Source organism: Drosophila melanogaster, chromosome 2L (genome assembly GCF_000001215.4).
Source record: "Drosophila melanogaster chromosome 2L".
NCBI classification, from domain to species: domain Eukaryota; kingdom Metazoa; phylum Arthropoda; class Insecta; order Diptera; family Drosophilidae; genus Drosophila; species Drosophila melanogaster.
Genome location: NT_033779.5, coordinates 15,546,175 through 15,568,289, shown reverse-complemented (window position 1 = coordinate 15,568,289; position 22,115 = coordinate 15,546,175). Strand labels below are relative to the sequence as shown.

Genomic DNA, 22,115 nt, shown 5'->3' with positions numbered 1-22,115 from the left:
TAAAAAAATTAAAAATAACAACAAATATGTTCAGACGTATCGTCTTTAGTAGTTAGCAGTTAAAATCCTGAAAAAATCGAGCCAAGCCCTTGCAAGTCTGCAGAGCATTTGGCAATCATTATCCAAGCCCGTTGTTTTCTGGCACAATAGAAGCCACTAAAAAGAGTAAACAATTTGCGCGCATAAAAGCCGAAGAGCAAATAAACTCCTTCCACAAAGTCCTGGCAGCCCAGAACAATGCAAATAAAACAAAAGCGAAACGAAACGAAACGGAGCATTTTAGCTTGCCTACTTATGCAAACAGGACCAAAGCTACACACACACGCCGTCCACACACACGCACAAATACTGGCAAACACCCACACACACAGATGCACACACACACACACGCACAAGGTGCTTTGTGATGTTGCTGTTGTTTTTGCGGCCATTGCGGGCTGGGATGTTTAATTTAAACTGCGGATAGGCATCCAACAATTTTTAATCATGTTTATGGCCAAGCAAATACACACACCCTGGGATCAGATTTAATTGCACACAAAAAAAATTATGAATTCAGAGGCAGGGCACGCAGTTTTTGGTATTTATTTCAATAACCAGAAGAGAAAGACTAGCCGAAATTCCGGGAAGGTTGAAAGCTGCAGTAATTAAATCTATCAATCTGCAAATTAAAAATTCATTTAACCGACTAAATGAACACAATTTCAAAATGTGTATAACCTTTTGTTACTAATTGCAAGGTATCAATCAAGCCAACTCGAAATTCGGCAAAATAGTTAAGCGTAAAATTTGGTTTAGTTTTTAGTATAACGATATAGCTTTACCGTTATCTATTAAATGTCATTAAAGATTTTCTGCGTTGAACTCATAATTTACAAACTTATTTATATTAGTATATGTAATTACTTAGTCCACATATGATATCTAAATTATTATCAGGTTCTTTCCATCTTTCCATTCCTTGCTAATGAGTTCAAATTAGATAACTAAGCCTAACGACCATCTCCAAATTAAACTTACTTTGCTGAGACCGCTATTTTTAATTGTCTGAATCAATCCGCGCTCGAAATTTTAATTAAATATTTAAATTAAATGTGCAAGCAAATACCAACACGGGTAATATGCAAACAAAGGTATATACATATACACATGCCCCTGTCCTAGGCTTTCTCTTTAACCCACTTATGCTGTGATGAAAATAATTTTTTTTGCGCATAATAAATACTTTTTAGTAGTTTGTTGTTGCTGCCATAGTCCGCCATTCATTTGCATTCATTAGGAATTTCATTCGTGTGTGCGGGAGTGTGTTAGCAATTAAACAAAACTCCGCAAAAGCAAGAGAGAAGGGGCAAAGTCAAGGACAAAATTTTGCTTTACACGTGCCACGCACACAGAGCTGTTCAGGATTGGCAGGATTCTAGAGCCTGCAGCTTTTGCCAGGACAATCAAACAGTTTTACAAATGCCTGCGTATGTGTGTGTGTGTATGTGGGCGGGCTTTTAAATATGCATGGCATTGCACAAAAGAGAGAAATGCATTTCCAACATGACGCTGATTACAGAGAAAGCGGATGAAATACTCTCACCTTGGAAGGCTAGTCCGATTTTATGTTCATTTTTTTTTAATAGCTATGATTTATTATCTGACATCATATCTTTTAAAGTTTTAAAAAGAGTATTTTGGCATTAAGAAATATTTATTTATCTGTTATATATTAAGAAGTTGATTTAAATATTTGCATATTCACCTGGTTCGAATTCATAATAAACTTTTAATTTTTAACTATTTTTAGAAGAATTCCATATTAATTTATGTGTCGACTGAAATTTTCAATAAATTCCCTTAACTTTTATGCAAGTTTTCGATGCAGCCTGTCCAAAAAATCCAGAGATGCCTGCACAGAACGGACCAGAAAAAGTTGCCGAGGACAAAGGTCAAGTCCCAGATTGCCACGTAAGCAAAGCGAGTGCCACCTGCTCACCTGCCGCACCTGTCGGCCTAGTTTCGGTTCCCAGCAGAATCCATCCCATCGCATCCCCGTTTGCTCCATATTAGAATCTGACCTTTGGCCATTGTATCTAAAAGCCTGAAAATAGTGCCCCGTCATGCGGTGAGGACTTTAATATAGAAAAGACCGAGGCCGTCCAAACAGCTGGGCAACTGACCACTGGACTTCCCTTTCCGCTTTTCCGCTCCCCTTTTTGCCATTTCCCGATTTTACTGGCCATTTTCTCAGGCAACCTTCAGACCGGGCCGCAAACTTTTGATTAATGTTTGTTAGTTTGTCTCGGCGTGAAATGTATTTGTTTTAAAACAAAATGCAGTGCAAAAAGTGTGAACAGAAGGTGTGAGTGGGATGCAGATAGGTCTGCTCTAAGCCATATCCTTTTTCACCACCCCCCGTTTTCAGCCCAACGACTTTTGGTTTTAATTCATTCTCGTTTTTTTACGGGTTTGCTTGTTCATTCCATTTTACATATATCCCTTTTTCACTTCTGCTTATTTTTACCCTCTTTATTCCCGTTTATTTCGCCTGTTCATTCATCTTTACAGTACGCAAGCCCGAAAAATATTTTTTGTTATATATTGACTAGCAAAATATTTGGCTTTAGCACGTGTCCGTGCACACAAACATAGGGAAACACTATCAAAGATTTTTTGGACAAAGAAAGATTTTTACAGTAGAAATCCACTAAGTAATACAATAGTTTATTTTCTAAAACTCAATTTTATGTTGCCTTTCAAAGCAAATGTTTCAAATATAAATATTTTAATTAAATTACAGAGTTCGGAATTTATCTAGCTCGTTTCACTTAGTCAATGCCAACTGTTCTGATAACTTTTAGTCATATTTTGTGTATATTTTTATAGGTTCGCATAGGCCGTGCATGCGTACGTGTGCTTGTGCGATGCAGTCAGGCGTGAACTAAAAGATTAGAATTTCAAACATTTTTTTGCACTCAATTCTTTTTAGCCGATACCCAATTTGTTGGTGGCGCCTGCTCCTGGCCCCATTTACTTGTCCAATTTGCAGGGCAGCTGCCAAAATGCCTAGAAGGGCATGACGGAATCGAGCAAGACAAACGAGGTCTAAATGCCCCAGAAGCCCCGGAAAGTAGGCAGCCGAACATTTTTAAAGACCCGAAAAAAGGCGGCGTTTAATACACTTTTTATGCTTGATTTGTTGCCCACGAAAATATGCTTTAACTGCCTAAAAGCAGTTGTTTTTGCCGGGTAGAACGTGCTGATTTCCGGGTCAGGATAAAGGATACCCGCAGGAGGGTTTAATGAGTGCCCCCTAGCCGACCCTTAGGTTTTGTGGGAGACAAGGCACGCATCAGGAAATTAGAAGGGATGGCCAGATAAGAATTAGAAGGCCGTGGGGGATAAGCTTTATTGTTCTTCCAACGGTTTGAGTTTTTTTACGCTTTCATGGGGACTCGAGACCAGAAAGTACGTTATAACCAAAAACAGTGGCATTTAAGTTTTAAATTTTTCAAGATACAAATATGTGATTGAATCATCCAGAAAACTAAATGCGATTGAAACAAATTGCAGCTGCCAAGTGGAGAATGTCAAGTTCAGAGCGGAATGATCGTCTATGCAATGTCAGTTGATTGTGCAAGCGATGGGAAATTCGAGTGTGGGCGTGTTGAGTGAGACACATACATAGGTGCAATGCTGACTGACTAATCAGAGGGACGTTGGGTTGTCAGCATTACAAATCCATTCCATTTCCCTTTCCCGATGACTGCCATCGCAGCGATTCAAGCATCTCGTCATCGTTGGCGGCGCATGTAAAGCGATATTTCAGCTGTCACTTCATGCTTCAACTATTCGAAATCAAATCAATGCGAAAGGATTTTTCCCCCGCCAACTATGTACCGACTCGTTGGCAATGATTTATGTTAAGAGAACTGCACACACGCAGATTGCGGAGGGGTGCGGCGAATCGTAAGAGTTACACCTTTTACCAACGCAATGAAATCGATTGCGAATCAACTATTGAGAATGCTGGGGAAATCAATTCGGAAAGTTAAATTGAACTAAGGCTGACTAACTGTATGGGTTTCAATTGACATTTTTATGACAGAAGATACTCTCTTTTGCATCTATTTGTTTTTCATGCTCATATTAAAGGAATTAAAAAAGTTTAAAAATTGCATTAAATAACTAGAGTTTGTTATTTTGTTAAAGGAAATTAATAAACTATCAGAAATACCCATAAAATATAGACTTTTTGTAAGTATCTAACTAAGCATTTCAATTAAAAAAACAAACAATGCAATACAACACTTCTAGCGCTAATTTATTACTATTACACATTTTTTAGGAGTGTACTTGAAAGGCGAGCTTTCAGAGCTTCTTTCCTTCTCCAGTTTGCATTGTCGTGTGAGTTTTTCCACCATAAATTCACAAAAGTGAATCTACATTGCAAATGCAGGCAAATGTAAGTGTGTGTGTGTGGGTGTATGTATCGGTGTTGTAAAAAAAAAAAACAAAGCATAAATGTGGCACACAAAAGGGGCAAGAGAGATGGGGCTATGAAACAGAGGCTAACGAAGCGTAAAGTTTGCCAACTGACTACCGCCCGAATTTCCCCTCTCCCTGGCCATCAGTGTTTGCCTTGTGGCATTTTTTATTAAATATTCCTAATAAATTATGCAAAATTTTTGTATTGCCGAGCGAGATCGAGAGGAATATTGGCAAAAGAAAGAGAACGAGCGACGAAAAAATGTGAATTGTGGTCAAATCAAAAAGAGGGCCGACATCTGTGTGTGTGTGGGCGTGTCATAACTATCAATAACTTGGCCCAAAAAGCCATATTCAGATCTTTGGACCACAGTATATGCGTAGGCAAGGGGAACGATGGCAAACGGCAACGGTTTTAAGGACGAAGCCTTGTGAACGCCCATCGGTCTGCATTATAATACAATAAAAGTAAAGGATATCGCTGTATCCGCTCTGTTCTGCGATAATAAAATAAAATTGAAATATGGTTTGCAATTGAGTGAGCGCAGTGAGTTGAAAGTCTGAAATCAGGAAATGCGATTGTGGGAAAGCCGAAAAAGTGGATTGGCGACCCTGACAGCAATAGTATCTTTGTATCTGAGCAACGTATCGTGACGGATGTTGTTAAATTTCGTTTGATAGATGTTCTTCAATACCTTGACATTCAATGATTGTTTGATGATGGAATGTAACGTCTGATAAAAGCGTAACTGCTGTTATTTTGAACGTACGGCGACACCCTTTACATATTCTTGACGATAATAAACAATTTCTATTCAGCCAAATAAATATTTTTGAAAAGCTCATCCCCCATTCTATCCAATTTTGTTTGTATAAATGTTGAGCTAATCAAAAATCTGGAAAATGTAAAAAGTTCCTATGAATGAATAATCAAAGTCAACGTCTTTTAAATGTATTTGTTTTCTGTTCAAAAGGATATTCCCTTTCCATACGTCGAATGAACTCAGCTGTAATCAATTCGCAATCGCATTATCATCAGTGTTTTTCCCGTCTTGAATTCTCTTCGCAATTGCCTGAGCATTCCGTCAACGTGAAAACTCATGATGTATGAAAAATTGTTAAACAAAGAACTAAGCTTATGAATTAATAAGCTTACACCAGCAAAAAAGAACCTCCACGTCTATAAAAAAGAAAGCTCTTTGGGGAGTAAAGGGCTTCTGCCAAACTTGAGATTTTTGGAGGGCTGGGATAAAAAAAATCTGCAGCAGCAACAGCAAGAAAACAACAATAACAATAAATACGGCAAATGTCTTATTTATTCTGAATTTTTTTGCCAGCAGCAAAAATGAGGAGAAATTAAGTTGCCGCCTGCAGCTTTGTAACACCAGCCAGAGATTGGCACACCCTCAGCCCAAAAAACGCCCCCAAACAACACATACCCGCATAAAAAAAAAACAACGCAATACCAAGAAAAACATCAGCAACAACACGAAGGAAAAGCAAAGAGTGTTTATCTGATTTAAACGCTGCCAACAGTCGGCAACATTTCCCCGCCTCTACCGCCATTTGTTGTTCTCCCTCTGTCCATACTGGGGCAACCTTTTGCGTGTCTTTGACTGCCGTCGGCTTTTCCTCCGCTCACTACCACACAAAAACTTATGTTTTCCGACTTTCACTGGCCGAGCTTAATTCGCACTCGGGTGAAAACTTTAATATTAATCATACGACACGTAAGCCCAACTTAAATAGTCCACTCTACACTGGAACTATGCCCACCTAAAACAGTCCAGTCTAAACTGGAACTAAAATTTAACTTAACTAAAATACAATAAACTTAAGAACTGAATATATATTTCGGACAAAAAACTAATTTACCAATCAAATAATTTTGAATTATATACCCAAATACTTTCCATAATAATGGAAAAAACTGTACATTGCCATTTAAAAGTGTATATTCATAAAAGTTTTGGCCAAAGCAGATACATACTTCCACAAGATTACCCATGGCCAACACATGAAGCGCTTAGTGTAAATTTCCCACGCAGCTCGGTTGGGTTTTGTCTAAACCCGTTCTATTGACTCTCCCCCGAGTGAAAATGTTTTCTGCGGTTGCAGTCGCCAAACGTCAAAAGTTCTTAGTTAAATTCGTTTTCGTTTTTCGCAAACTTTCCTCAAGTGGCTCATTGTGGTTGCTGGCGCTGTGAAATGTTGACCCACCAAACGGAAAACTAGGGGGAGTCCCGGTCTCCGAAATGGTGGGAAGAAGATGGCAGATAACCGCCGCGACACTTGCTTACTTTTGACAAGGACTCGCAACACGCACACAAATAACCAAAACTAAAACTAAGACTCTGACTAGGACAACATTCGCGTCCTGCTCCCTTGCGGTTACTCCGGTTGCCGAGCAATCCTGCCAGCAACAACTTAGCATAGGACTAAACCCAAGACATGCAAAAACTTTTCGGATGTGGCTGGGAAAACGCAAATGATTAAGTGCGTAGCGTGCTATAATTCAACAAGACAACGTTGCAGCGATAGAGACGCCAAGGGAAAACCCCAAGCACGACAGGACTAGAATGACTCCTTCCGCAATGATGCAATTGCAAATGACATGGCCAATGGAGCGAGTTAGGGCAAAAGCAAATGCTTTGTGGCAGCCATGAAAGGGATAAGTTTTGATTGAGGCGAATTGAATTTGATGCGACAAAGAGCCAGGCTTGAATATGGCCAAATGAGGAGCGCGGAATCACGGCAGGGGATTACTGGTTAAATCAGGCATCTTGGGTCAACTTTGGGGCTGCGTAAATTAGCAGCCAGAAGTTTGCCTTAAGCATAATCTTCATATAATCTTCAGAGCACGCCATTGAGCTATATTATAAATAACATTGGTTTACTGCGAATTATAACACATTATGATCAAAATACGAAACTATGATTTCTTATATAATATATATGTTCTTATGGAAATATGTAGAACACATTCTATCACTACATGATCAAAATGAGCAAGAGATAGTTTTTTTAACATTTTCCATTAAAGTAAAACTTTTCAAAATGTTTGACTTTTAAATATTTTATGAATTATGCTACTTTTAATCGGTTGTATGTTCAGAAGAAGCTCACGTCGGTTGCATTGGAACTACGATCCTTGACAGCCATCTGGTCTTGTCTCCTCTTTCGAGCTTCTGCTCGAGTTTCCACCGCTTTTCCTGCTCTGCTTGCTTTCAGATTTCCCAGCGACGGCAACAAACACGAGTTTTGCTGTTTAGCATTTCAACACAAAAACAGACAGAGTTGTTGGTGCTCCTGTGGCAGAAGAGCAATTAATATGTATCTCTTACTCGGCACGCTTTATCACTTCACGCCACTCCACTCCTTGGCTGGGAAATGGAATTTCACTCCATGGCAAGTTGCTTATATTTTTGTTTCCATTTGTATGTTTTCCCTACCGTTTGTTCTGCTGGTTGCTTGTTATTTCGTTTCTTTTTGTATTTGCTACTTGCTGCTACATCTGCTGCTTTTGGACAAAAACTTTGCACGTAGCCATTTTATTTAGTGCTTGGGCATTTGGCACAGTTACAGTTAGTGTTACATTAGGCCACGCCCAGCGGCCATCTAGCAGACGCACAATTTTGGTAGCATTTCGGGCAAAGTGATTTATGACAGGCTGCACGGCGTATACTTGATATTCCCTTTGCCATTGCATGCAAAACGCATTTTCGCAAATTTTTAAATGGCCCGAGAAGAAGGAAGAGATGCAAAGGAGCCAGCAAAAATGAGTGGCAAGAAATGGCACGCGCTCAAGCTAAAAATTTAATTAAAATGCACATTTGTTTGTCCTTGACAGCGTTTTATATTTTTTACTTAATTGGTAGAACCGAGCAGTCTCTAAGCCCGGAATGAAGCAGCGGAATGAGAGCGATGAGCAAAATGCCAGGATGTAGGACGCAGGATACCCCTATAAAACGCACACACACACACTTGATGCGGTTAGATAGGGAAAATTACGACGAAACGTTGACACAGAAACTAAAACACGCACGACCAACCTGAATTAGTCGAGCAAGAAGTGAGTTGGTGTGCGAATGTGACTCCGAAACGTAGTTAGTCATGAGGACATCCTTGCCCCATCCTTCGCCCATCTGGATACCATTTTGCAGGTGCTCGCAATGAAAACTGGCCTGGCAGAAGTTAACTTGATTATGCAGCCGGGACATGTCGTTGATCAACTTGCGGGAGATTTAATAGAATTGACGAGGTGGGAAAGCTTCAAAATTAAGGGGCACTTAACGTAAACACCAGCTGACATAAATGTCGAATAAAGTGAGTGCTGTTATGGCCGAGTTAGTTTTGAATTATGCAGTCTTTGAATATCTAATATGATTTATATAACCATATGAAATGGATTTCCCACTTAAAAATATAAGGCCCCAAAATATAGCTAAGGCAAAGCAACAAATATCAATCCAATAATAGCTAAAATTGCTAATTAAACAGATACGCCTGCCATTGGGATCCCACGAGCATCCATTTGGGGTCCAATTCCCACAGCTTTGCAAAATCATTTCCGTATGGTGAGTGCCATTCATATTGCAATGCCCGAGACTTTGCATTTCCAGGCGAACTTCTGCTGGTGCTATATTTCTGGCGGAAATTGGGAGCAGCAGTCGGGTACGTGCCGTAAAAGCTGCCAACTTGCAGCAATTTCTCACATTTTACCCCCCGATCCGGGATCCGGACCCGGGTTTATGGGGTCATAGCACGCAATTATGGGGGGATTGGCATTACCAGGGCTTCCCGGGATCAACCAAACTAATATCCATTTCGGCTTGTCCCTTGTCCAAAACAAAACGCATTAAGGCGGAAGTGCATTTCGGGTTTATTTTGCATTTCGCAGAGACATGCACGTATTCATATTTACCTAAATAACTACTCAGAATGGTGGAACTGTGGGCAGACCAAGAGGTGGGCGGGAGGGACAATTTCCTCTGTTGTCCTTTTTATGATGGGCATACAAATGCTGAGCCAAAAGGATTTTACTTACAAACGAGCGAGCAGAGGAAAAAGTGCAGAAGAATCGCATTGTCCCTTTGCCAGGAAGATAGAATGAACGAAGGACGAATGAGGGGTCATAAGCCAGGACATAGACAAGCGCACAAGGATATGTAGTGGCATAAGGATTTGTTTTGCTCGGCTGCAGATAATGAGGATGATGATGAGCCTGCTCATGCTTCTGCACCGGCTCCTTTGCCCCTCAACTTACATATGTGCAGTCACGGTCTGTCTGCCTTGTTGTTTTGAGCCCAGTCTGCCGTCTCAGTCTCCTTCACAGCTGCCGTCTCTTTCAGTGTCGCATCTTGTCTGGGACGCGGGACATGGGACATGGGGCATGCATAAGTGGCTGCCTCACAAAACTTGTTATTTGTATTTACTTTTGATTGTTGCAGCTGCACTCTGCCCTCCCTTTTCACTACAGACAAGTGTCAACACAAAAATTGCACTTTACTCTAACTTGTATTCTCCACTGCTACTCCCAAAACAATTAAATGGCTCATCGCATACCACTTCTGCCTGAACTATTTTGGATCTGCTGCATTTTTTATGGCCCTTTAAAATCTGCATCTGGGCATTTCTTTATTTCTGCCATTTGTTTTACGCTGATGTCACTCACTGCAAAATGAACTGTCAAGTGGAAAAATCGAAGGAACGAAACGAAGCTGTCACTGGCTGAATGATGCTTTAATGGGCTCTTGTTGTTTCGAGTATATATGTGAGAAATGGAAAAACGTACAAAAATATTTGTCGAAAAGCTGCCAAAAGAACGCCGATTAAATGTATCCAATTGGTTTGGAGATGGATGTGGGATAAGACTACGTAACATTTACATCAACATTTGGAAAACACATTTTCACTAGAGAAGCATATCATTGAGCTGCATACAGAGCAAGAAATATTTAGTTTTTAATTTGATCCTGTGTAATACGCTTATTTCCCGAAATATAATAATAACATTTTTCGGTAAGCACACTTACTCTCGTTTAAGAAAGGCAAGCTTTGAATTATCCCCAAACGTCTTTATTGACTGCCGCATGTGTTCCATCGATTCCACTCCACTTAGCCAAACCCATTCAACCCAAGTGCATTGGCTGGCACAACGACCAGTTCATGACGTCAGGAACAGGTCGGAAAATTCTCACCCATTTACCGCACTTTTCCGTTCGATTCACCATGAGAAATAAATGCCCCCTGCTGCCAGTTGGCCAGTCATCCACAAATAGCATTTTGTGTCTATTTTAGAGTAATTTTCCACTTAAACGGTTTTTTCTCTCGAAGGCAGCTGGAATGCCTTTGGAAAATCCCCTCCCGAAGCAGGCAAGAAGTCATCTGCTTGTGCTGCGTCTGGCAGCCGCCAAAAAATGCCAAGTTGGAATGAAAATTATTGGTTCGCCCCTCCTCCGGAAAATGGGTAACCAAAAAAGGACGAGCGCAAATATATGGAAGGTTCCAAATTGAGTTTGAGCGGTTTTCCCAACACGCCCCGTAGTTTTTCACTCTTCTGCTATCGATTTCAATTGTGCTAAGGCAACTGTATCTCCCTCGACTTCAAGCCCCTGCACACACCACCCACACCACCCCACTCCACCCAACCACAATCTCTTCCCCTTTTGGCCAACTTCAAAGTGAGCAGCGTGCAATGAAATTGACACCCGCAGCGTCGACTCCATTGGAATGAAACTATGGATGGGTGAAAAATAAATGTGTAACGAATTGGAAGCATTTCGCATCCCTCCCCAACCATTGCGACCCTTTTCCCACCGCCATTTGCCTTGGTAATAAAACCATTTTAATGAGATTCAAGCTTTAAATTTCGCGCTTTATTTACGTGAGTGTTGGTGGGGATCAGAAATGGGGAAAAAAATTAAAACGGCTGGCCACAAGGGGCATGGCATAAAAGTGGGCAGAAGCGTGTTAACTTTGATGGGTTCAAAAAGATCTTAACGACTCTGAGCTACCTAGCATCCAATAATTTATGTTGCTATTTTAATTTCTGATACGCAAAATTATACTCATCACTGTTGTTAAATGCTTTTTTATATTAAAGATATTTAAAAGGGAAACAAAGTTTATAAATTCAAGAGTTTTAAGTTGACTAACACGAATTTAAATATACAAAACAAAAAATATATATAAGGTCATTCATCTTGAACATTTTTAAGTTTTTGTTTTTGTAAAAATTCATTAAGCAGTTTCCCAGCACCTATGTTTGAATTCATTTGTCTTCTTCATAAAACGAACATACCCAAAGAAAGATATGGAACAATTGGGCTGACTCAATTATGTAACTCAACGAGAATTTTAATTAAAAGCATGCAGATGATTTAATTGATTCCTGTGTATAACGTATACGTTGGATGGGCAACTGCTGACCAGCGAACACAGGCTAAGCAGCCCACTTAAACGGAGTTTGGCAAATATTTTAACAACTTTGTTACGCTGTTTTTTTTTTATGAAAATTGGACACCAGCGAAAAACAGAAAGCAGCTGCGAAGATGGAGCTTCTTAGATGGAGGTTTACACAGTTAATAATAAAAACCATTTACTATGCAAATATTTGATCGGCTGGCAGGTCAGCGGAGATGGGGGAGCATGGATGCTCTTGCCCATGTCGAGCCATTTTTCACGCTCAACGTATGGGAATTTTGAATTTTGGACACGAGATGAAAGATGAGCAAAGTCAAAATCCAAGTTGAGTGCCGGGAAATGTGTTTGCGATGGGTTAAGTATGACTTACTGTATGCATATGCATTTCATAGCCCTCCGACTTTTAGTTCGGTCTCGTGTTTGCTTTGACTTTGAGCGAGGCAGCCATGAAAAATTAAACGGGGATTGCCATGCGGCAGCTGAACGGCATTTTCTCTGGTAGCTTGAACAACTTTTTCCACTCGCTCGCCTGTCAGCGTTTTTCTTTCGATTTTCCGCCGCCTGCGAGATGATGTATGTCGGACAAGTGCTTCGGTTCGAGGGGAATGTGGAATGTGTTGGCGGTGGTGGCTGCTGCTGCAGGATGTGGGTTAGTCAGCCAAGCATGTGGCTTGCATTTAATTACGGGGATTTGCCCGGATCCCAACTACAGACTGCCTGATAAGGGGGCTAATTGAGCTGCGAGCGAGTGAATTGCCTCGGCCAATATATAAAGTGCGGTGAAAGCACTTTCCTTGGCCACAAGTTTTGGGTCACATTATAAGGAGGTTGGCAAGTCAGGGTTGGCCTTTGGATTATGGTTTTTGAGGGCACATACTTTAATTATTAACTATCAGTTTTCTCTTGGAAATGGTAGACAGTAAGGAACTTTTTCCCACAGCTTAGCAAACGAAGACCATATGTCATAGTTAATTGTGGGCATTATTTATTCAGGTCTTGAAAGCAACCAATAAGAAAACTATCCCTAATATTTGAATAATTTTATATATTTCTCACCCAAAAACTGCTCTCGCAAATAAAAATCTATTTTTTTAAATGATTCATTTTACTTTATTGTAATTTTGGTTGTAGGTATTCCGCCCCTCTCCTCCTGACAAACTGTTTGCAGAAAAGAACAAAGTTCTGTGCACGGTCAACTCATCTGAAATTGCGATAGGTCAGGTTCTGTCAACCCCTGAAAAATGGAGCATCTACTATTAAATTTTGCTGCTCGATTTGCCAGCAAAAGGTGACCAAGGACATCAATTTGCCGCCCCCTACAGTGAACTCTAAATAAAATGTAGCAAAAGGCCAGGGCTTACCTTGTGCAATAATAAAAATTCGTTGTACAAGGTAGTTTGCAACTCGTAAAAGTGTTGCCAATGTTGATGTGGCTGCTGCGCTGCTGTTTGTGTAGGTTTTCTTGTTGTTTTTTTAGCATCAAATGCTTTGGCGAACTTTTGGCTTAGTTGTTGTTGGCGATTTGTTGTTTGTAGCTTTTGTATTAGCCATAGAACATAGTTGTAGCCAGCATTGTTGTTTTCGTTGATGACCGACTGACTGAACCTGCTGCTGCTGACGATGTTGATGTTGCCGCCGTGTTGTTGCTGCTGCTGCTGCACTTGGTGTTGGTGCCGTTGCCGTTCATTGTTTGTATTTTGAGATAGAGAGAGAGGGAGTTATAAAACGTTTTGTGCTTATTGTTTTAGACACTTGTCATGGAATGAATTTGCAAACTATTTTATTTGGTTGTCTCTTGCCATTTTAGGCAATTGTAAACAATATCTGTTGTTTATTTTCGTTTGCTTGCTCCCTTTTTGATGAATTGTTTATGGGTATTTGGCTAACGATGAGGAAGAACAATAAAAATTTAATTTTTTAAATATTTTCCATGTGTGCTTTTTACGGATTTCACATTTCTTTCTCGCTGCTGATGATGATGCGAAATGGCAGCCCATATGCCAAAAGATTTATGACCATACAAAATGGCAAGCGGCTGTCTTGCCCCTGCTCCCCGATGCCCCATGAATTATGCAATGAAATTTATTTCATTTTTCCCATTTGAGGGCGAGAGCACATGAGAATTTTTTAGGAGTGTCGAGGTTGTCGACAGACTTCTGTTATTGTTATAAATGGGGGAGAAATGATTCTTTAATTTATGAAAAAAGTGGCGTATTTTTCATATGCACCAAACAACCTGGGGGATTTTTTTTTTTAAGAAGGGGGGTACAAAACTTGCCCCCGGCACATTGACACCTAGACATTCGTCGAGAGTCTCATTCCTGGCATGGCCCATTGTCCCCGGCCGCTTTTGTCGCCTGTCTTTTCTTCCACTTATTAGTCTGCGTTTTGCAAATATTTGCATACGAGGCACGTTTCAGACATTTTTCTTTGGCTCATTCCTTTTATTTTGTTCCTATTATTATTATTACTCCTTGCTGCCACTCAGCTTTCCCCGATTTTCCATTTTCCTCTTCTCAGCTTTCTTCGTTGTAGTGTAAATGCGAGATTTCTTCGCACCACATAAAGCAAGTAAAAAAAGAAATGGGTTTGAATATGAAAGTTAAAGTATTTTAATCAGTTATGAAATTTTTAATGTCGGCAAGTTGTCGTATAACATTAATTCCTCCAAGGCAATGAAGAAGTTACAGAGGTTACATGAATTTTAAGATATTTAAAGAATGAAAAGGGAAATAATGATTTCAGTCTTTATAATAAGGCCATTAAGAAGGTGTCGTGAAAACAAAAAAAAAAAAATAAACAAATGAAATGACATATTAATAAAAACATAATTATACACATTTAAAAACTTATTCAAACCCATTTAAACATAATTGTCTCTTCTTGTATTGCTATACGATATGAGGAAAACAAATATATCGACGTCTTATTGGATCCACTTATTTAGTATTAAAAGTCGGGGCTTGGTGCTGGTTTAAAAGTTGACTCCACAAGGATACCCGTCGATTGATAGCCCGAACATTTCCAAGAACTAATCCTTAAGACGACCCCCGTAATCCACTTAATCCTCCGAGCCAAACACGTTGCTGCCTATCAGACAAACGATTTCGAAAACGGAATCAAGGAAACGCCGTAAGGACATTTGGCAGGCCTCCCTCGTTGTCCTTCATCCTCAATCCCCCTTTGACGACCCTTGATTGCTGCTGTTTTTCGGGCCCTTCCACGGGCGCCACATCAATTTGTAATTTGTAAATGAAATTGCCCTTGCTCGGGCTTCCCTTTTTTGCGCCCAGAAAAATGCAAATTTGTCAAATTGATTTAAAGCCCCGGTGTCGGCCAATTTAAATGCCAAAAATTAATTACACATGCACTCGCACACATCAGCTCTGCTCTGACTGGGTTTCATATATGTATTTTTATTTATTTATTTATTTTTTTTTTATTTCTGTTTGAGCCGTCTTTGCTTGACACATTTGGGTGTTTTGAAACTTTTGATCTGCGGTAGAACAGCCGCTTGCCTGCTAAATAACACAGCCCGATTGTCGAGATTAGCACTCGTCCTCGTGGTCACTGGCACCTCACACATTCAGTTGGCAGCTCTGGCCCAAGTCAAGTATCCGCACCGTTGGCCCGCTGCTAAACGAACTCCGCCGCGCTCCCGAGTAAACTGACTTTGGGCAACGAGCTACGCCAGCAGGTGACCCGAACTGGGCCTCGGCCATCGCCCGAAGCAGGGTCTTATCAGAGCCGAAGGATAACCCGAGAGAGAGCAACGCAGTCGCACATGAGAGAGCCGGCTTTTGTTGGTGATTGGAGTGTGGTGGCTTTCTGCATTACTCGTTGGTGAAAGGACCCATGTGCTATGGTGAATGTTGGCTCTTATCAGTGGTGTTCGGTGGGGGACAGGTTTTATCGGCCTCCAGACTGCTGCCCCGCTCCATATATCCTTGCCAGCTGACTTGTCCTTCGGGCTGACGAATGTGGGCAGGCGTCTGGCAGGAATGTGCCAAAATGTCAAGCAAGCAAGCTGGTTTTTGTTTGCGCCAAAACCGATGATAAGACCAATTCACTTACTGTCGTAGAAAACTGATTTTTATAAGAACACGGGTTGATTTTCACTCAACCCAGTCACTCTACTGTCAAACCAGTTACCTGCAGATTTTCAGATTATTGAGCTAAGCATAGATGGACCTTCTTTCATGGGAATATTATCGTAGTTTGATTTACCATATATCCTCTATTGCTTGAAATGGTTCAAGCTATTTAAGAATGAATTGAGAATTTAAATTTAATAGGTACAACATGCATTCTTATATTATTCTTAAATGATTTAAAAATGATTTCACTATAAGATTTAGTTTTCGGGAAACATAAAAAATTGCATGCCCTCTGTTTTATTTTCCAAATCACAAAAAAAAAACACAAAAGTTCACTACAAGGATTCTGATGAACAGCTTCAGCGCAAGGACAACGTGTCCTCTGCATGCCTTGTGGAGTCACAATGCCCAGGCAACAGTCCGCTCAGCTCCTTTCCCCGCAGGCTGACACCTCGGAACATTCATACCGACTTTCATACTCCTGTCTGCCGGAGATTGTTATGTTTTGGCCACTCCATTGGGGCGATGCTTGCGGTGCTGGACGGTAGAAGGAAATCCATCGCTTATGCGCGCTTTCCTCGGGGCAAAATCAATGCAGCGGCATGTCAGCCTGGTTTATTGGCTTCCATTCGGACACTAAGGAGGCCAAACTAATTACCGTGCATAATAAATCAGATCCCTGTCATAGACTGCCATTAGTTTGACACCACCCTCCTGCCCGACGTCCCACTGGCCAACGGGAGAGCTCTTCTAGCATTTATGCAAATTGGCAGCAATGCCAGTGCCCGCGGCGAATATCGCAGCAATGGCCGAGTATCGGACTTGGCTTGCTGCCTTTTGCATTATTAATTGCAATTTGCTTGCTATTTTTCCAAGAAAAGTGTACCGGCTATAACCTAATAATAGTCAAGCACATGGCTCTCCCCTGACCACGCTGCCAATCGAGTTTATTTATGCAAAATTAATTGATTTCTATCGAAAACGAAGGGGTAATGGAAAATGCAATTGACACATTTTTCCCGGAACATAATGAGGGGTAATTTATAATCATGGCACAACTGAAAGCTCTTAAAATAGGAGCCACGTTGCGTAACTTTGCCGATGATGGAGTCAAATTGTTACAAATTAATAGTTTTTGTTTTGTAATTTTAGCTCGAAAAATTGTTAACCATGTCAATACAGAAGAAATGATTGATTCCTGTGTATCACGAGAAATTTTTAATATTATAAATTAAAATTAAGATTATTTTTCTTACCTCAGTTGCCGGAAGAAGTTGACTTTCTTGCGTGATTCGGAAAGATTGTGCATGTGATCATCAAGAAACTTAAAATCCAGTCCTGTGGTAAACTCAAAATCGTTTTTCGGCCTTCGATTGAATATGGGATCTGGTGTTTCCGTCTTTTGAACAAAGGGCTTACAACGATTTGGATACGGCTGGGAGTATTGCCTTGTGTAGCTCGACAACATGGGCGGTTCCATGTTGTCCTCGATTAGGGAAATGCCGTAACGGGGACTGCGGAAAAGTAAAGTAAGGTGAAAGATCACACAGTAATCCACAATCCCAATATATAGGTGTGATTGGGTATCGAAACAAAAGACCTCAAGCTGCTCGCATTTTCCCAATATACCCTTTATATCCCTAAACAGCATAATTTTCCACTCACTCATCCATGTTGAACGACTGAAAGTTGACCAGCTTTTTCTGCTGCGTAGAAATCGTCCTTAAACCCCTGGCGCCCTCCTCGAGCATCGCCTGTGTGGTGGACTTCAATTCATCCTTGGTCATTGGTTCCCACAGTTTGGTTTTCTTTTTGCAGGCCATTTTGACTGTGATTGTGTGCGTGTCGGAAAAGTGAGTAACAATGTGAACGAAGTTTGCTGAGCGATCTGAAATGTTTCTCAGAGTGAATTCCTTTCAACCTTTGAGCCCAGCTCGCCATAATCCCCAGTGCACAAAAACAGAAATCACATCATTAAACTGCCAGCGTGGTGCTGGCAGTCGTTGCACAATATTATAAGCGCCACAATTGAATTCACAAGCGGATTTGTTGCGGGCGGAGGCAAATGATTTCTGAATCAATAGCCGATGAAAATGAAAATCGAATAGTGGGTCATCGGTGGAAATGCACAGGAGTCGAAATAAGAGGGGGCGCTATGGGCGGTGTGGGCGGTGAGTTCCGGTGTGTTTAGTGGCCAACCCGACTACAATGGCCAATAACAATGGCTGATTGGCTCTTTGGCGTCTCCCATAATGATCTGCCACCTCTATTTGCACTTGCAACGGCATTAATACGAGCTAATTAAACAAATATTGTGTTCATCCGACTACGAGTGTCCATGCATGAATGTGTGCGAGCTGTTGTTGCGATTAGGTGGTGTGTAGATACATCGGCGCCAGTAGCATTACAAAGCAATTTCACTATGAGAAATTATTTCAAAAGCTTTCTTCAAGAAACTAAAAAATTTTGAATTTTTTAATTAATATGAAAAATCATCCTACTAAAAAGTGTAATCCGTGAGCAATCTGACGATTTAAGTAGTTATGAATGTGACTGTATTAAAAACTGTATTATCCCCAGTCACAAGCGAGACATAAAGACTTGGCCGGGAGTGTATTTATTCCCGTGATTACCCATATCAGACGCCTTGTATCAACAGTCGACATCGGGTCGTCGATGACACCAAGCCGAATGTTCAACAACATAATGCGATGGCCGTCGAGGGGAATTGGCGGAAACGGAAGTGATGCAGAAAATGAACGCACGACGATCGGGGATGGCGGTGGTCTTCATGTGGCTCATAAATTATGGGGTAGCATTTTGCAGCCGGTGCATTTTGCGGCGCATAATTTGCATTTTTAAGCATTTTCACAGTGCATTGGACATAATTAAAAACAACGACACTGGGGCTTCTGACCGCAAGTCCTGTTCCAATTCCGAGACTGCAAACCATGGCAAAAACTCCGCTTAACCTTGACAGGGTTGAGCAAAGGCACAGGGATCAAAAAAACATATCGAAATTGTTAAAAGTAATATTACATTTTTTCAAGTTTTGATAGAAAATTTAAAATAAAACTTAATCTCATGGACATATACGTATTTTTGTTTACTGAAATTATTTAGCCGCCATTTAATTTACAATTTCACAATCTGATAGCTCAGTGCAAAGATGTTGCCGACAGTCAAGTTTCTCACCTTCATGTTTCTCTCGTCCCAAGTTGGCTTTTACAAGGTTTTCTGGGGGCGTGGCAGCATCAACTTCGGGGGCAGGCAGCCATGGTGCACTTAACAAATTAATGTCAAGCCACAATAAAAGTCAACAGCTGGCTTGCAACAGGGGCGGCGAAAGGCAAAGCTATGTTTTGCCATCTTAGGTGAAAGGGTTGCAGTGAAAGTGGCGGGTAAAAGGGGTTAGTACGTGCAATGAACGGAATCCGACACACATAAGTTAAACAAATATACTGCGCACCCGCACACACATAAAAATGCAGATGCAGATGCACAGTTGGTCGTCGTAAAGTCTCCATGAGGGGGAAGTGCACCTGCTGCCAAAGACTCCGAACTCATAGCAGAGATGCTGAATCAAATTCTCATATTAAATAATCGAATTCCTCGCATGCACATCATTTTAAATTCACATTCGCACTTTCCTTCAGATCCGCATCTACTGCACATGCATTTCACATTCGCTTCCTCGCTTTTAGAATCGGTTTGCCTTTCTCTTCGAAAATTTCATCCAGCTTTTTGTATCTTGCATCTTTAAGCAATTTTTCTCGCCAACTCGTTTTGCCCGAGATTTTGCGCTTGACATATAATTTTTATAAGGATATTCAGGGGAGTGGACTAATGGGGGCTTAAGGAGAAAAAAAAGGTACAAAAAATAATTATAAATTGCAATTTTCAAAAGAATGTGATAAGTTAAATGATCTTTTTGAATATGAAAATAAAATATATTTCTCAAATTCAAAATTCAAGTTTTACGTTATAAATTAATGAAAGCATAAACAAACCAACAACCCCCATTAAAAAAGAGATCTCTACACCCCTGTTTAAACATTTTCTGTATCCTTTATTTGCGGATGGCAAAAACTTCTGGCACGCACGTCCGCCCCAACTTTTGATGGCTGAGGTGCGAAATTTTGCGAGCTGTACGAGCCAAATAGGCATAAAATTATTTAAAACTCGACGCGAGACTGCAGAAAAGGATGCGTCATAAATGTGAGGCAGTTTCGCACTTCTCATACTTCATTGTGTTTAATTTCTCTCTTCAATTTTAAGGAGATTCATCATACTTCTGTTGTTCCATTTTCTGCCAGGCCTGGACGTATTCCTTGTAGAAATCAGAAAGCAGGTGTGGAACATGCTGTAAGGCCAGTTCCAAAGGAACCAACTCGGGTTCAATGAGATTCGTAAACTTTATGTAGAGGAATTGCTCCTTGTGGATGTTTTGTACCATGTCCAATATCGATTCCACTTGGTAGCCTCGCTCAAAAGCATCGATTGCGGGAACCGGTGGAAGATTGGCTAAATCCGAAGAGAACTTCTTGACGGGTTTCTTTACTGTTTGAACTAGAGTGCTGCGAGGTGATATTGTTGACAAGTTGCATGTCCGTTTATCGGAATGTCTCTAAAAAGTTTATGATTAGTTTTGGCGGATGAATTTTCCTGGAATATTCACTCACATTGTCCTGGAGAAAGGGAACTCTGCGCTTTCGTACGGCTGATTCCATTTGGTCTTATTAAATATATATATTTTCGTGTTGAATTGTTTTTTTTTGTATACACTGAAGTTAAACTCTTTTTACTCCTTCCGAGTGGCACTTCATAGCCGGCTCTTCTCTACAAATTCATATGACTTTCGCTTCTGTTGCCTGTTCTACAAATGAACTTCCTGCGGCCAAAACAACTTCACGGCACTTTGAGCCGGCCCATGGCAACCGGGTAGATGGAGATGGACGGCAGGGGGAAATGCAGTTAAATGAGCGGAAATACGAAATTAACTCGCCACGAAAGCACAGAGCAAACAAAGAAATTGTTGTACAACTAAAAAAAAATATCCCCACACACTCGCAGAGTGAAGAAAAATGAAGAGGAAATAGAGAATGAGAAAATCAAGTGCCGTAGCACAAAAAAAGGGGGTAAAAAACGCAATTGAAAGCAAGCAAAGGGACAGAACAGAAAAAATGTATAATAGCAAAATAAACGTTGCCACTTGGCCAAATTTAATGCAAATATTTGGCCAGCCGCAAACGGAAATGCTGTCTCTCCCGCTGCCGACGAAAAGCCTTCCATGCCTTTCCCTAATGCGATGCGGCTTGGTAAATCGCGGTAAATTAAGAAATTAAAGTATTTGAAATACTGCCCAAAAACAAATTTCCATGCGCGTTGCAAAAAGTACATTTCCGGGTTTCCCCGCCACCTATTTTAGATTATTCTCCACATAGAATTCCGCTGAGCTTGATAAATAGAAGCGAAGCATTCGAGAACCGTGCATGATTTATGTAGATATACATACGCTCTGTTCTATGCCGTTCGCTTGTATATTTCCTTGCTGTGACAACGACGCACTTTTCGGGACTTACGAAATTGTATTTAATTGTTAGGGTTGCCCAAAAGGACAGGGAAGTCCTTTGGTCGGCATATAAAATTAAACAAACATTCTGCCTCGCCATGGAAATGACAATAAAAATAGCATCAAATTTATGGCATACCGAAATAGAGAGGTGGAGGACACGAAAATGGTAAAGGAGGCGAAGGACCTCGTTGAGGGCATTTTATTCTCTTGCATCGTCCTTTTATTTCAACTCCATTTTGTCTGTCATTCACTGAAAACATAACTTCTTATGTTTTCCTTGACAAAATAAATATTAACATATTCAAACAAAATAACAAAACATAAGAAAAAAAGCTACACAACATGAAATTTTTTTTGGTATTGCTATTATAATTGGTTTGAAAAAATATATACATAATTATTGACACTTTAAAATCATATTTTTATTGTTTTATAAAGCTAAGCTTTAAAAAAACCAAACAAAGTAAGAAATATTTTAGAAATATTATTTCTCAATTAAATTTGATGTACTACATATAAGTTCAAATTTATTTTCGGAGACACAC

The 22,115-nt window shown here is 40.4% G+C and overlaps 3 protein-coding genes and 1 long non-coding RNA gene across 6 annotated transcripts in view; all 4 read right to left on the bottom strand.

The window, feature by feature from the left end:
* Positions 1-15,567, bottom strand: part of kek3 (kekkon 3) — a 31,256-nt gene extending 15,689 nt beyond the window's left edge. Inside the window, exons 1-2 of one of the 2 annotated variants that reach the window (NM_001169515.2) lie at positions 15,481-15,567; positions 13,260-13,780 (exon numbers count right to left, since the gene is read on the bottom strand). The gene's annotated coding sequence lies outside the window, so the exon portion shown is untranslated. Of the gene's footprint in view, positions 1-13,259; positions 13,781-15,416 lie in introns of both variants that reach the window. The other variant, NM_078851.3, reaches the window with a different exon arrangement.
* A 693-nt stretch (positions 15,568-16,260) lies between these two features.
* CG15256 (uncharacterized protein) lies at positions 16,261-17,918 on the bottom strand. 2 transcript variants are annotated; one of them, NM_001259107.2, is made up of 3 exons: positions 17,661-17,918; positions 17,252-17,509; positions 16,261-17,193 (listed from the first exon to the last, which is right to left on the bottom strand). In NM_001259107.2, the coding sequence occupies exons 1-3, from the start codon at positions 17,816-17,818 to the stop codon at positions 17,169-17,171; spliced, it is 441 nt and encodes a 146-aa protein (NP_001246036.1). In that variant the 5' UTR covers positions 17,819-17,918; the 3' UTR covers positions 16,261-17,168. The 2 variants fall into 2 exon arrangements, with proteins under 2 accessions (NP_001246036.1, NP_609754.2); NM_135910.4 differs by having other exon boundaries at positions 16,926-17,193.
* Positions 17,919-18,013: 95 nt separating this feature from the next.
* lncRNA:CR45728 (long non-coding RNA:CR45728) lies at positions 18,014-18,421 on the bottom strand. The gene has a single exon (NR_124287.1). It is a non-coding gene; the product is annotated as a long non-coding RNA:CR45728 (long non-coding RNA).
* Positions 18,422-20,046: 1,625 nt separating this feature from the next.
* Positions 20,047-20,771, bottom strand: Skadu. The gene is made up of 2 exons (NM_001169514.2): positions 20,678-20,771; positions 20,047-20,622 (listed from the first exon to the last, which is right to left on the bottom strand). Exons 1-2 carry the CDS (start codon positions 20,723-20,725, stop codon positions 20,269-20,271), a joined length of 402 nt encoding a protein of 133 aa, NP_001162985.1. The 5' UTR covers positions 20,726-20,771; the 3' UTR covers positions 20,047-20,268.
* Positions 20,772-22,115: the final 1,344 nt, after the last annotated feature.